Source organism: Copadichromis virginalis, linkage group LG14, assembly GCF_057382275.1.
Source record: "Copadichromis virginalis isolate Kocher_CV1m ecotype Utaka linkage group LG14, C_Virginalis_male_GT1.1, whole genome shotgun sequence".
In the NCBI taxonomy this organism is placed as follows: Eukaryota; Metazoa; Chordata; class Actinopteri; order Cichliformes; family Cichlidae; genus Copadichromis; species Copadichromis virginalis.
This window is the reverse complement of record NC_140631.1, coordinates 41,606,325-41,619,848: the sequence shown is the minus strand read 5'-3', so window position 1 is coordinate 41,619,848 and position 13,524 is coordinate 41,606,325. Positions and strand designations below refer to the sequence as shown.

At 45.3% G+C, this 13,524-nt stretch overlaps 1 protein-coding gene and 1 long non-coding RNA gene across 3 annotated transcripts; one reads left to right on the top strand and one right to left on the bottom strand.

Moving 5' to 3' along the window:
• Window positions 1-1,781: 1,781 nt before the first annotated feature.
• LOC146694698 (uncharacterized) lies at window positions 1,782-7,700 on the top strand. 2 transcript variants are annotated; one of them, XR_014914931.1, is made up of 4 exons: window positions 1,782-2,144; window positions 3,466-3,939; window positions 6,598-6,810; window positions 6,942-7,700. It is a non-coding gene; the product is annotated as an uncharacterized LOC146694698 (long non-coding RNA). The 2 variants fall into 2 exon arrangements; XR_014914932.1 differs by lacking the exon at window positions 1,782-2,144 and adding an exon at window positions 2,770-3,329.
• Window positions 7,701-9,211: 1,511 nt separating this feature from the next.
• Window positions 9,212-13,331, bottom strand: LOC146694697 (uncharacterized). Its single transcript, XM_085430970.1, has one exon. The coding sequence runs from the start codon at window positions 13,305-13,307 to the stop codon at window positions 12,498-12,500; it is 810 nt and encodes a 269-aa protein (XP_085287096.1). The 5' UTR covers window positions 13,308-13,331; the 3' UTR covers window positions 9,212-12,497.
• Window positions 13,332-13,524: the final 193 nt, after the last annotated feature.

Below are 13,524 nucleotides of genomic sequence, written 5' to 3'. Positions count from 1 at the left end.
ACAATGTCATCATGCCAACAGTTACAAACATGTTCACAGTTGTGCACAAACTTGTCACCTGGTCATATTTCACAACTGGTAAAGGTTACTGTTGTAAAGGAGTGTATTTCACCCCAAACCACCATCCTTTTCAAACTCTACCCCACTAGACTTTGGTGCCTTAAAAGAACCAGCGGGTGGAAATAAAAGTAAAAGCAAGTAAAAGTAAAACTACTCTGAATCAAAAAACAAAACCAAGTTCAAACACTAATTATGACGATTGCCATCATCCCTCCAACCTTCTCGCAGTGTTTAACATAAGAGTCATTGGGGTCTGATTCACTTTCTGAGTCAGCTTTAAATGATCACTAAAACAAATCACTGCTGTTTTAAACTTGGGGTTTAAAAAAACAACAGAAAAAGTTCGTTTTTATGGTTCACAGTGGATGGTGTTAACCATATTTCACATGTTTTCCATACTGGTGTGTTTTTAGGAACATTCTACCAATAAATTCAGCAAAAGTTTTTCAATGATTGCTGAAATTACAATTGATTCAAATGTGCCCAAAGCTGTTGTTGTTTATGTTATCATGTAGCTGTTTTGTTTTCAAATGCAAAGTTTTACTTTAAAATCTCATTTTTCTACCATATCTATAAAAATGTGTCTGATAACACCGTCTGCCTACATGTGAGTCCAATTAACATGAAATTGTTTTCATATTATTTGGAAAAATATTTTCTTAACCCATGGTTTAAACTATCAGATATGTTTACATGTGAAAGCATTATCCAACGTAAAAATAAAATGTGCTTCATTTCTAAGTGTTGGACTCTAAATGTCAAACATGTCAAACAGCAAACACAGTTATTTATTAGAAGGTGTGTGGGCCAAACTAAAGCTTTTTATGAGCTTTATTTTTCCATTTAGGATGTCAGGGCACAGATTTGGCCCATAGCGTAGTCTGACCCCAACATCAGCTGACATTAGCTCAGTCGCCACAAAAGCTCATTTCCTTGGAGGTGTTTGGTTCCGAACCAAAGACGTGGACACTTTAGAGGTTCAAATCTCAGAGATTATCTGTCCAAGAGTTTGTTCACTGAGACACTCCACAAGCTGTTTTCACCCAGACAACCACCGAGAGACGCCTGCCTTTCAATTCAATTCAGTTTTATTTATACACCAACTCACAACAACAGTCACCTCAAGGCGTTTTATACTATAACCCTACAATAATACAAACAGAGAAAAAACCAACAATCATATGACCCCCTATGAGCAAACACTTTGGCGACAGTGGGAAGGAAAAACTCCCTTTTAACAGGAAGAAACCTCCAGCAGAACCAGGCTCAGGGAGGGGCGGGGCCATCTGCTGTGATTGGTTGGGGTGAGAGAAGGAAGACAGGATAAAGACATGCTGTGGAAGAGAGACAGGGGCTGTATCCCAATTCAGGGTCTGCAGCCTTAAAGGCCGCATTTTAAGGCCGATTACGTCACAGCGACGCGACGAAGGCTGTCCCAATTCGAAGGCTGCTCGAAATGCAGCCCTCAAATGCGTCCTTCATTTCCCTGAACTTTAAGGCTGTGGCGGTGCAGACTTCGTGGCCCAACATATCCTAGAATGCATAGCGCGGCGGTGGGTGTGGATAATTTTGCCGAAAAAAAACGGCGGATGAGGGGCGCCCAAAGAGTAACTTAGTAAACTAAGTGCTGAATATTATGTCACTTATTTATGTGCAAATGTTTAATAACTAAGAACATTAAAACATTACTGTTGGCCACATGTTGGCAAAGTCATGTGACATCAGTGACGTTTGTACTAACTTGGTTTTAAAGCCTTTACTTTAAAATATACGCCGTTCAATAGCTGAGCTTAATCTTACAGAGAATGATCAAAGCTCATGTAGAAACAAACAAACAAATGAACAAACGATTTTCTCCTTCATTTCTGTCAAACAAAGCTGTATGACACGTTTCCAGCTGTTAGTATCATGGTTGCTAGGCAACCTGGGCAGCGCAACGGAGGCTAGACCGTCCCATTTCACAAGCCTCGCACTTCCGGCCTTAGCGGTCTTTAAGTACGCGGCCCTTGAGGATCGTTGAGGCTGCAGACCCTGAATTGGGATACAGCCAGAGATTAATAACAAGAGAAGTCTACTAACACATAGTGAGTGAAGAAGAAACACCCAGTGCATCATGGGAATAAGCAGCCTAAGTCTATTGCAGCATAACTAAGGGAGGATTCAGGGTCACCTGCTCCAGCTCTAACTATCCGGTTGTTAAGTGATGACGTGACGAATCCTACTTCCGGGTCTAAAGTACTCTGCGTTTAATATGGCTTTTGTGTTGTTAACATGTTTAATGTTTTGTATTTTCTTCTATTTGATCTCAAAAAGCTCCTAAAACAGTCAGTGATCACTGTTGACCTCCCTCGGCTTTTATTACCACTAATCATTTATTTAAGCTCAGTTTTTAAAACCTTAGGATGTAACTACAGCCCAGCCCATGCAGCAGTATATGAATGACTAACCTCGTATTGTGGATGGATTATCTCAGTTGTTCTCCTGGCTGAAGTTTGGTCCTTTTACAGCATCCTGCCATGCGATTACATTTGTTCCTGACCACCGAGAACACTCACGTTAACTTTTATCGAGTGGAAAAAAAGTTAGCTTGTTTATATTATGCTAACATAGCTGTGTCGCTAGCGGTCACGTAGCACATCATTATATACCAGCTAGCTCAACTTCAGTAACCCTACAAACGTCACTGCTGTTTAGTTTTCTGTCTTCATTTATGCTGGAAGTGATAACAGAGCTGTACGTTTGAATTTGTTTCCAAAACCCCGCAGTCAGGACATGCTATATTGTATTTAGATAGAAGCTAGCGAGCTAACTCCCTGCTAACTTCTAACTGCGTTAAATGTCATAAATTCCGTTTTCATGGATGCCTGGATGTTAAACTCAATTGTTACACCTGGTAGAGCAGAACGCTGATCATTTTATTAAAGATGAAAGACTTTAGACAGTTTTTCAACTCTCAGTAATGCCATAGTGATCGTTTGATATATGGACCTGCAGCGGAGTTTAGGTCCAGACACGGCTAGTGACGTCAGACTGAACAACTGGATATGCTTTACCAAAAGGAAAGTTTGAGGCCTAATCTTGAAAGTAGAGATAGTGTCTGTCTCCTGAATCCAAACTTCCCTGTCCTGTGTTGAGGACAGCAGAGCCTCATCACATGCAGACCTGAAAGGACAGCAGAGGGTGTCCACATACTTTTGGTCACGCGGGCGTCTCCTGCACTCCTGGAAACACTAAAAACATTGGAGTGATGCTGTATTCAGATGTAGCAGGTGTGATGAGTTTTCAGGAAGCTTTCTGATTCGAGGCACGCTAAGAATTAAAGTTTTGTGAGTTTGCTCTTCGTCTGTTACCAGTTAAACCAGTCTGACCGTCCTCCTCCTCGCCCTCACCTCCCTCTCTTCTCAGGAACAAAAGGAGGCCTGCGACTCCCCAGAGACGCCCCCCTCACATCCTCCTCCACCCCGATCCGCCCACGCAGGTAAAGATGATGGGTTTTACTTTCTCCCTGGGGGTTCTCAACATGGGGTCCTGGCCCTGCCACGGGTCCCCTGAGAGCGAAGCAGGACCGAGGGAAAGATGGGAGCGAGCAGTGTCCGTGGCGGGCCGACCGAGGAGGGTATCTCTAATGAGAAGGTTAAGACCGGCTGCAGATGTCCGACAGATTGGAGGCTCTTTTAGGGCTGGAGGGACCCGGAATCTGGCAGGAATGTGAAAGGAGGGTCGCTCTGGATCACAGACTCTGAGTGTCGGCCAGGGAGAGGGGTCATTAAAGAGGGCGGCCGGCTGAAACTCGATCCACGCCGGCTTACCCGGGAAACAACCCGACAGCTTGGCTCGCCTCAGATTGCTGCAGCTAATGAGTCGACACATTTCACACAGGTAAGCTTTCTCAGCTCGCCACTTGTTTCAGTTTCTGGACGGAGGACCTGAGCTCAGGTTTCTGGGGTTTTTCATCTTCTACACCCACTAAACCTCCACCTGCCCTCCGCAGCAACACTCAGCGTCACTGAGCCACTGAGCTGCAGCAGCTACAACTACACACTGACACCTGAACAAGTGCTTTACATCAGTTAAGCTGCGATGAAATAAAGGCACGAAGAACCTTTTCAAAGTCTCTGAAGCATCAGTCAGGTCACACAGCCTTACGTGTTCAGTCTTTGTCTAATATTACTGTAATGAACTTTAACCTTTAACATGCGAACTGAGGCCTGCACGGTCTGAACTCAGGGTTGGACGTCCACTCCTGGGAAGACTGCAGCTTTGTGCACACACGGAGAGGAACTCTGTGTTCAGTATCTGGCCTGAGGAGCAGCCAGGGATCGAACCTCCTGATTAGCAGACGACCTCCGGAGCTGCAGCCAGTGTTTCACAGTGTTTCAGCATTTTGCCTCAGTTTATGTTAAACAGATAATGACACAGTGTAGTATCTCATGTGTTTTAGTGCATTTTTATTCACCTGATTTAAAGACCTGCTAACTACAGTTATGTTCAGATACATAAAACCAGAGCAGAGCCAGAGCTGTACATCCAGGCTAAAAGTGAAGGACAGTCCCAGTTTCCTGCTGATGCACAGCGCTGCATGCACACAAGAACAACACGATTCAGTGTATGAGTGCCATAAGAATAACAGAGAGACTTTTAATTAGAAATTCATTTGGAATATGAATCTGCAGGCGACGTTAACCTCCTGTTTAAACACAACAATTAATGAAGGAAGAGTGGCGAGATAAAGAACGCCTGCACACACTGCTCTGGACTGTGTGTGTGTGTTTAAACGATATCGATTCTTCTCTAACAGTAATTAGCTGATTGATGAGGGAGCTTCACAGTCAGGACTGCACACACACACACACACACACACACACACACACACACACGGTGACAGACTGACCGAGCACCCGCCGTGTTGTCGCGCTAATTGCTTTTAGGTAATGCGTCATGTATAAGTGTATGGATGATGCTGACCTCTGACCTCTGGATGGAGTGATCAGTGAGAGAGAAAACCTGATGAGATGTGATGAGAGTCCTGCCGCTGCGTCGGGTTAATGTGCGTTTAGAGAACAATGAGGAAGTGAAGGGCGAGTGGACACGCCGAGGATCAAACAGCCAGCCAGGAGAAAATAGATGAAAAAATAGAAATGAAAATTAAGACTTCACAGTCGCCTCTGTTGGTGCACAGCGAGCGTTTTCATTGGTTTATCATGGGTTTATAATCTGTAGCTGATGGATTTAATAAGAGATAATCCTGTTTTGCATGGATGCCTAACTTTATTGTAACACCTGAGCAGAGACACTGTGACTCTCTCACTCTTATTTGTATTAATAATAATTAATAAATAAAAACCAAAGTAAGAGGAAAATCGATATGAGACAATCTGAAAAAGTGCAAAATGGTAAAATTTGTGTTAAGGAACAGAAATCAGCATATTAAATATAGATGAGTGTGTGTGTGTGTGTGTGTGTGTGTGTGTGTGTGTGTGTGTGTGTGTGTGTGTGTGCATGCGCGCTGAGTTTAATGGTTGATGAGTCCTAATGGCATTCTGTGTGATGATAAGTAACTACACACCAACTGTCTTCTGCTCAACAATTAACTCACTGTCACCACACACACACACACACACACACACACACACACACACACACACACACACACACACACAATGAGGTGGAACCATCACTGAATCGTATTTGGACAAAAGGTTAAAGGTCCCCGTGAGCTACCATCCATGGAGCTGCCAGATCCACGCTCTGTAGCTAACTGGCTAACAGCCTCCATGTTGGCTTACTGTGGAAATGACAGGTTTCTCCGTCTCATCCAGGTCGGGGGTCAGTCTGAGTGGAGATGCCCAGACGTCCCCTTCCTGGTCACTTCCTCCAGCTCTTCCAAGGACTCCCAAACAACCCCAGAAACATAATCTCTACCCCTGGTCTCTGGTCCACCGGGCGCTTGTCCTCCCAGCTGTACACGCCCAAAACATCTTGTCCAGGAGGCACCCTGGTCAGATGCTAACCCCGAGTCCCTGCTAAATGATCAAGGCCCTCTCCCTCTCTGAGAGCCCTTGTGAAGAAGCTCGTTTCCACTGATTTCATCCACTTTCATTCTTTCAGTCACTGCTCACAGCTTGTGACTGCAGGCTGAGGGCAGAGAGCTTATAGCAGTGGAGTGGTTTGGGTGCCTATCAGTGAGCCCTATCACTGATCAGGGAAAATCAGTGAGATCAGAAAACCTCTCTGATGATTACAAAATCAAAGGACCAGTTCACCCTGCCCAGGCCAGGGCGACTGGGGCCCCGCCCTGGATCCAGGAGGAAGGGCTGGAGGGCAAGTGTCTGGTGGACGGGGACAAACCTGTCACCTACAAGTCATTGATGTCAGAGGACATTAGCTTATTTTATGGAGCTGGTGTGAGTGTGCTGTATACATAAAGATGCTGAAAAAACCTGTAAATGTCCATCAGCTTCCCCTGCTTCAGCTGTAACAGGTTAACGATCGAACAACCCTTAATTTTTATTCTTGTCATTTCATGATGTCAAACAGTCCGAGTTCTTCCACCACCACAGAGTGACGTTACAGAGGATCCAAGCACACCGCTGTGGTTCGAGGAGTCAGCTCTGAATTCTGCTTCCTGTCACAGAGGACTGGAAGACGAAAGTGGACACCGAGAGTTATGGTCTGATCAAAGCTCAGGAAAGATGAACGAGGATTCGATATGGACTAAAAACATTGCGGAAGTGAAGCAACTGTGCAAAAGTAAGGAGACAGAAGTCAATACAAGCATCTAACGCCACATCCGGATATATCAAAACTGGCACGTTAGGCCCTGAAGTACTTATTTGATCATCTGACTGTATATTCGTGTCTTCGTGTTTCCGTGTTTCCAGAGAAAATCAGAGTAAACTGATCAAAGTCAAAGTGAAAAGAAATGCGGCGGAGGAGGTCGAGGAGGCGGGCGAAGGAATTTTCAGTCAATGGTGGATCAAATAACGGCGGTCGCGTGTTGCAAGCGTGCATTGAATGTAAATTTGCAGAGACGACCTTTGGTACAGTAGGCAACACACACACACTGTAATTAATAACCAGTTGAACCAGTCCACACTGGGAACATCAGACTGGATTACACATAAATATCTAAGCTGGTAACGCTGTGGTTGGGGGGTTGATGGGGTGTGTGCAGCTCTGTTTCCTTTACACTTTCCTCCACCTGTCCTTAGCACGTCAGCTATAAAAGAACTGATTGTGTTTCTTCTGTATCTGACCAATGATGTGACGGCTGTTTGGTCAGTTCCTCTGATAAACTGTCCAAGACGTCAGAGCTCCAGTTTGTTGCAGCCATAGAAGCTAGATAGCGTTCCACTGTAAATACGGTGATGTATGGCTCCCACAAACCAACATGGCAGCAGTCAAAAGGGTTCAAAGCGGCGAGTGACGTGATGGTGAAACTTTCCTCTGTCGGGGCTGCCGGGGGCTCTGATGCATGTTTATTCAGGCTAACGCGCAGCTGTAAATAAAGTTTGAAGACTGCAGCGTTCAGCTGTCGTGCTCATCTTTTATAAATCCAACATGCATGCAGAGGATCTGTGACGCTGCCAGAGGAAACTCCTCTAACTAAACTTTTAATCGATGTCCTGCTGCTGCGGCGGCGTCCTGCTGGCAGGGACGAGAGGGTCTGACTGAGCAGCGGCTCGCATTAATAAACGCTGATGAGCCTGTTTTTCTTTAAAAGCCATTTCTGCTTTATTAGTGCGAGCAGAGTAAAGAGCGACAGGTAGAGACAGATGAGAGGAGCGGGTAAAGGTCATGGTGACAGTGATGCTCAGTGGCGCTCATAGAGCATATCTCCAGCTAATCCCTCTGCTAATACAACCAGTCACAGTCACGCCATTATTTCAGGCTTTAGTCTGAGACCGCGGTAGCAGGAACACTGCACTGGGCTTTTAGCTCATCAGACTCTTTTAGGGGTTTGGGAGTAAAATTTAAGTTTAGGTAAGTTAGGCTTTGACACTTTGTTAAAATGATTAAAATTAGAGTTAAGAGGCCTGTGAATGCATTAATGTCACGGCTGTTCCTTCCCCTACTCATGGACCGGAGCGGGAAGCAGCCAAAGTATGACAACCACTTATCCAGAGTACCTCAGCACTACTCTTCATCAGAGCCCCCCAAACACAGCCAGCGAGTTTGAAGTGGATTGGTTTAACAGCTGCTGAGATAAGCAAAGAAAAGAGACGGAGATACGGAAGTTTCTTCGTGTGGAAACACCCTGTTTGTTAGTGGAAGTGACCTGGAATAGAGCCTGTTTGTTATAGTCATCGGCCTTTCTGCTGCTGTCTATGAATGTGAAGGTTTAGTAACTGCAAATACTTAAATACTGTAGCATGAAATGATCATACTTCATAGTCCACACAGCGTCGCTGTCACAGCGAGGAGGCGGAGCAGTCGCCCCCCTGCAGCATACCTGCATTGTTCTGACAGACAGTGAAGCAGCACCAGTCCAACTGTTTGCTTGTGACTGTGTTGTTGGCTGTTTTGGGCGGAGCATAGATTCTCACGCCGCTGTTTCCTGGAACACATTTCTGTGAGACTGTGCCACAAATCATTGTTAAAATACACGGAGGTGCGTTTGCTGCTCTCTGCAGACGAGCTGTCGAACACCATCAATGAGCTGCTATTGATCTCTGCGTGCACACAGCAGGAGATGATGGATGATTTAAATTTAACGCTCAGGTTTTTTGTGTTTCAGGGCTTCGGCCAAAGACGCCACTTAAACATGAATTAATTAGAAAACAACTGCAGCAGTTCAAAAACAGCTAATGTTACTGGTCTCTGGCTCATACGTCTCTGACGGGGTTCAGCGGTTTGTGTCTCAGCTGAAGGTGGCGTGTGAACTGCCAAAGCCTCCCCTGTGCAGTGAGGAAACAGCGTGTTTGTGCAGTTTGGTAGATACCTGCTGGACGAAGGTCGAGCTCACCTAATCACCAGGAGAGGAGCTGGACCGCAGGACGGATACACTCACATCCTGGTCCCTGGACGTCGGGCTATTCTCCGGTGAATGAGACGGTTGTGTCAGTAAAGTTTGTGCTTACATTTGTACTTTGGTGATAATTTCTAAGAGTAAGGAATCACAAGATGAAAAGTTAAACCAGACTACAACCAGTAATTCTCAGGAGCAGTTTATTAAAAGACAAAACAAGAGCAGGCCAGCAGACCAATAACTGAAACTCCCTGAAACCAGCCACCTAATCTTGCCCAATTGATTCAATTTTATTTACATAGCATCAAAACACAACAACTCAAGTCACTTTACATTGTAACAAACTTACAGTAATACAGAGAAAAACCCAACAATCATATGACCCCCTATGAGCAAGCACTTTGGCAACAGTGGGAAGGAAAAACTCCCTTTTAACAGGAAGAAACCTCCTGCAGAAGCATGTGGCCTGTCTACATTCCCAGTGACCAACAGGGAATGGGAGAGCATGAAGACAGTACAAAGACACTCTGTGGAGCCAGAGATTAATAACAAGCCTTCCTGTGTTTGCTTCACTTTCCTGTTACTTCCTTAGTTTCTCGTGGCTCTGTTCCTGTTGGGTTCGGCTCTGATGTTGGTTTATGTCAGAGGGAAGGCTCAGATCTCCCAGCTGAGTGGCTTCCCTTCTCTTTGGTAACTTTGGCGCGCCTTCTGTTGGCCATGGTTAATTTCTTTTGCTTCTTCTTAGATGTTAATAACTGACAGATTTCTTGGAACCACTTCACTCTTTTTAGTTAGGCGGGACGTGATGTGTAGAAAGACTTTCTGGGGGTTGTGACAGTTGACAGTAAGAATTCAGGTTTTTTATTAATCCATGCGTGCTGCCCTGATAAATATATAAACCTCATGAAAACAGAGGCGATACGCAGACTGTGCGTACTAACTCTGGACACACAGGAACTCCCACACTCAGGCTGGTGGTCGAACAGCGACACCTGCTGGTTTGTGCTGATTTAGCCTCTCATTTACGTTTCTGCTGATTTTCCCACCTGAAGTCACTTGTTACCGTCAACGGATCAGATTTGTTTAGGAAGTTGTGTAAATGACCCAGAAGTGCTTTCTTAATCACATCAGCAAAGGATGCGCTGGAGGATCCTTTGTAAAGGAAAGCAGTTAATGACATCCCACAATTCATAGCTGTGGACCAACATGTTCATTAATGATAATGTGTTTTCCATTTCATGCCATAACATGTTTGAACCTGTGTCAGGAAAAGTGATTAAGAAAAGACGTTTGATGAGAATGTCAAAATAAAAGTCCTGCAACTACATTTTAGCTGCTCAGTGACTATTTCTGAGCCTCAGTCAGTAAAGCACAGAAGAAGCTCATAATCATTAGCATTAAACATGTGCTCCCAAAGAGCCAAGACATCTGACAGTGAAACACATTCCTCCATCAGAGGTGGAAAAAACAATCACCTCAACTGTTTCAGCACGTTTTCCACAATCCACTAAAAATGAATAATTAAAAGAAATTTCAGATGCCAAACAATTATCATCGTCAACATAGATTTTTATTAACCAGTGTCTCTTTATAGAAATGGTATCACATCACGTACAAGCACGTTCAGTCTGTCCACGTAAAGATGAGCAGTGCCATCTCTTTATTAGTCATCAAAGAAAAGCAGGGTTTGATCTGAGAACAGCCGCTGACATGCAGAAACAGCAAAGCTACAAGAGGAGATAACACTGATTAAAGGTCTCGGGTGAAAACAGACGGGGCTGTGGAAACATTATGAAATCAACATAAATAACGAGGGACTCCTTTTCTATTAGAAAACACAGAGACTAAAGTAAGATATATAAAAATAAGGCATTTCCAGTTATTTTATAGGTGAACTGTGATTTTGTTAGCAGCTAGTGTCGTCACCTGTCGTGTGGTGGCGGGCTGATGAGCTACTTTCATCCATGATACATGAACCTGGATTGTTCTCATGTTCTTGTCATTTATCGTCAGTGGGTGTAGCAGCAGCAGCCCCTTTGTCCACCTGTCAATCAAAGAGGCCACACCCCCAACAATGCAAATTTTAAGCCTTAAGATCATTTAAACAGGAGAGTTAGCCAAAGAGAACGAAACCGTTTGTAAACACGTTGATTTCTGCTGTAAGATCAGACATTTCAACATCTGTGGGGACTGACTCACTGCTGGAGCCTCAAGAGGCCATTAGAGGAACTGCAGATTTTGGCACTTCAGCATCAGCTCAATTTTGAGGTTGATTCTCGTATAAAAGCCTTAAAGATTCAAAGTGTTTTGTTGTGTTGGTTTCATATTTTCACTGTGAGCTGTAAATCTTGTGAATTAAGGAAAGACACTGAAAACTTTGTCCCTGAGTTTGTCCTTAAGGCAGCGTTTCTCTGTGGCCTCGATGCAGTTTTACTAGAGACCAAATAAGGGAAACAATACTCTGGTTTATTAAAAGGTGTATTAACTTCCTCAATATGGACAAAAGTACGGGACCACCTACGTAAGACAGCTGTAAGAGCTGCTTGGCCATGCAAGAGGAACTTTGGAGCGCTGCAGCCTTTGACTCAACAGAGCGTCGGCGACTTTTGCAAACTGTGCGCCCGAACACTCGAGACCTCGTTCAATTACTTTACACAGTCTGTCACTGCATGGCCGAGTGCCTAAAAGCTTCCACTTTGAAATAATACCCCCGAAAGCGTGGTGAAACATTTAGGAGGGAAGTCGGACTTGATGCAACAATGGTTTCCTGTTACAGCACCTACTTCAATTCAAACTGACAACCCCTGAATTCAATAATTAGGAGATGTGACCCAGTACTTTTGTTCATAAGCGTAGTTCTTGTACTATTGCAGAAGTTCTGAAACCTTCAAGATCTGCCATTTAGATCAGCGGTCCCCAACCCCCGGGCCTCGGCCCGGTACCGGTCCATGAGTCGTTTGGTACCGGGGCGCGAGAGTTGAGGCTCAGGTGTGAAATGTATGGTTTTCAGGGTTTTTATCGGTTTTCAGCATTATTTTGTTATTGTTTTTATCGTTAACTCGGTTTTCCTGGGTCTTTTCACGTGTGATATGAATAAATCTTTTTTTCGGTACCGGTACTAGTTTTATTTTGTTGCATTTATCTTAAAGGCCGGTCCGTGAAAATATTGTCGGGCATAAACCGGTCCGTGGCACAAAAAAGGTTGGAGACCGCTGATTTAGATCATCCTGAAATATACGGATCTCCTGCTCTCCAGAGGATGAACTCTAAAGATTTGAATTACCCCTGGACTTTGCTGTCTATCGCCTCCCTCAGGACAAACCCATCTTAATGTTTCTTCTGACCTCCCAAACACTTGTATTTTCCTGACGTCATTTGAATGCAGCATCTCCTTTGAGTTAGAAATAAAGGTCTTTATCAAAGGGTGGAGTTGGTGCCATTTTCACCACAAGCTCCACCCCTTTTCCCTCTACGATGGAAGAACTTCCTCAGACGTCCTTGAACTGCTCACCGCCTGCTGCTGGTTGTGTTTCCCCATTTTGTTCTCCGGACTGATAGTGAGGGCGGAGTCAGAATCTAGGTGGTGTATGAGGGTGGGGTTAGGAGAGCAGTGAGCATCATGGGCGGAGTTAGGAACTGGGTTGGGGTGTGTTTCTGGGACCGGGTCTGAACGAACTTCTGTCCTATCGCATGGTTCCTGCTGTGTTTGTGTCTCTACTGTAAGCTCCACCCCTGCCCCCTCTACATTGCCCATAAACCCAGCGCACCCTGAGCAACTCCTGCTGTGCTGTGGCCCCTCCTCCATATTTATGACCCCTCTCTTGAGGTACCCTCTGGGCTGCGTCCGCCTGTCTCTGCGGCTAACATTGGTACGCCCGTTTCGGTGGCCCTGATTGGTTCTGTCGCTCTGGCTCTGGATCCGTTGAGCCCTCTGCAGGGCCATGGCAGCCAGGTCTGAGTGCGATGATGTGCTGTCGATCAACCTCCTGCCCAGAGCGAGTGGGCGGACGGGCAGTGCCAGCCTCAGCCTGAGCCAGAAGCGAGAGCGCCGCGGTTCAGATCGGGTTCCTCGCCATGTGACGGTGGTGATGGTGGCCTGACGGAGCTGAGGGACCTCCACGCAGGCCAGTTTGCTGACTGAGCGGTAAACCACAGCGATAATAGAGGCTCGGAGACTATTCTCGAGGTACAGACCGAGACGACACTCCAGGAGACTGAAGCTCTTTTCTGCCAGGAAGTTTGGGCTGAGAACCAAGAGGAGGCGGCGGCTCCGCTGCATTGACTGCAGGATGGCCTCTGATAGGTCTGACAGGGGACAGACAAAAAGACTCAAGGACTGCAGCTCAAGGTTCAGCTTACATCCACACGTACACGGGTACTTTTAGCTCTGCCACGAAGGAGACGTGGCAACTTTAGTTTGTCTGATCGTTCCAGAGTTACTGAAAATGTTACGGATAGATCTGCATAAACATTTCACCATAACATTAAAGGGATTC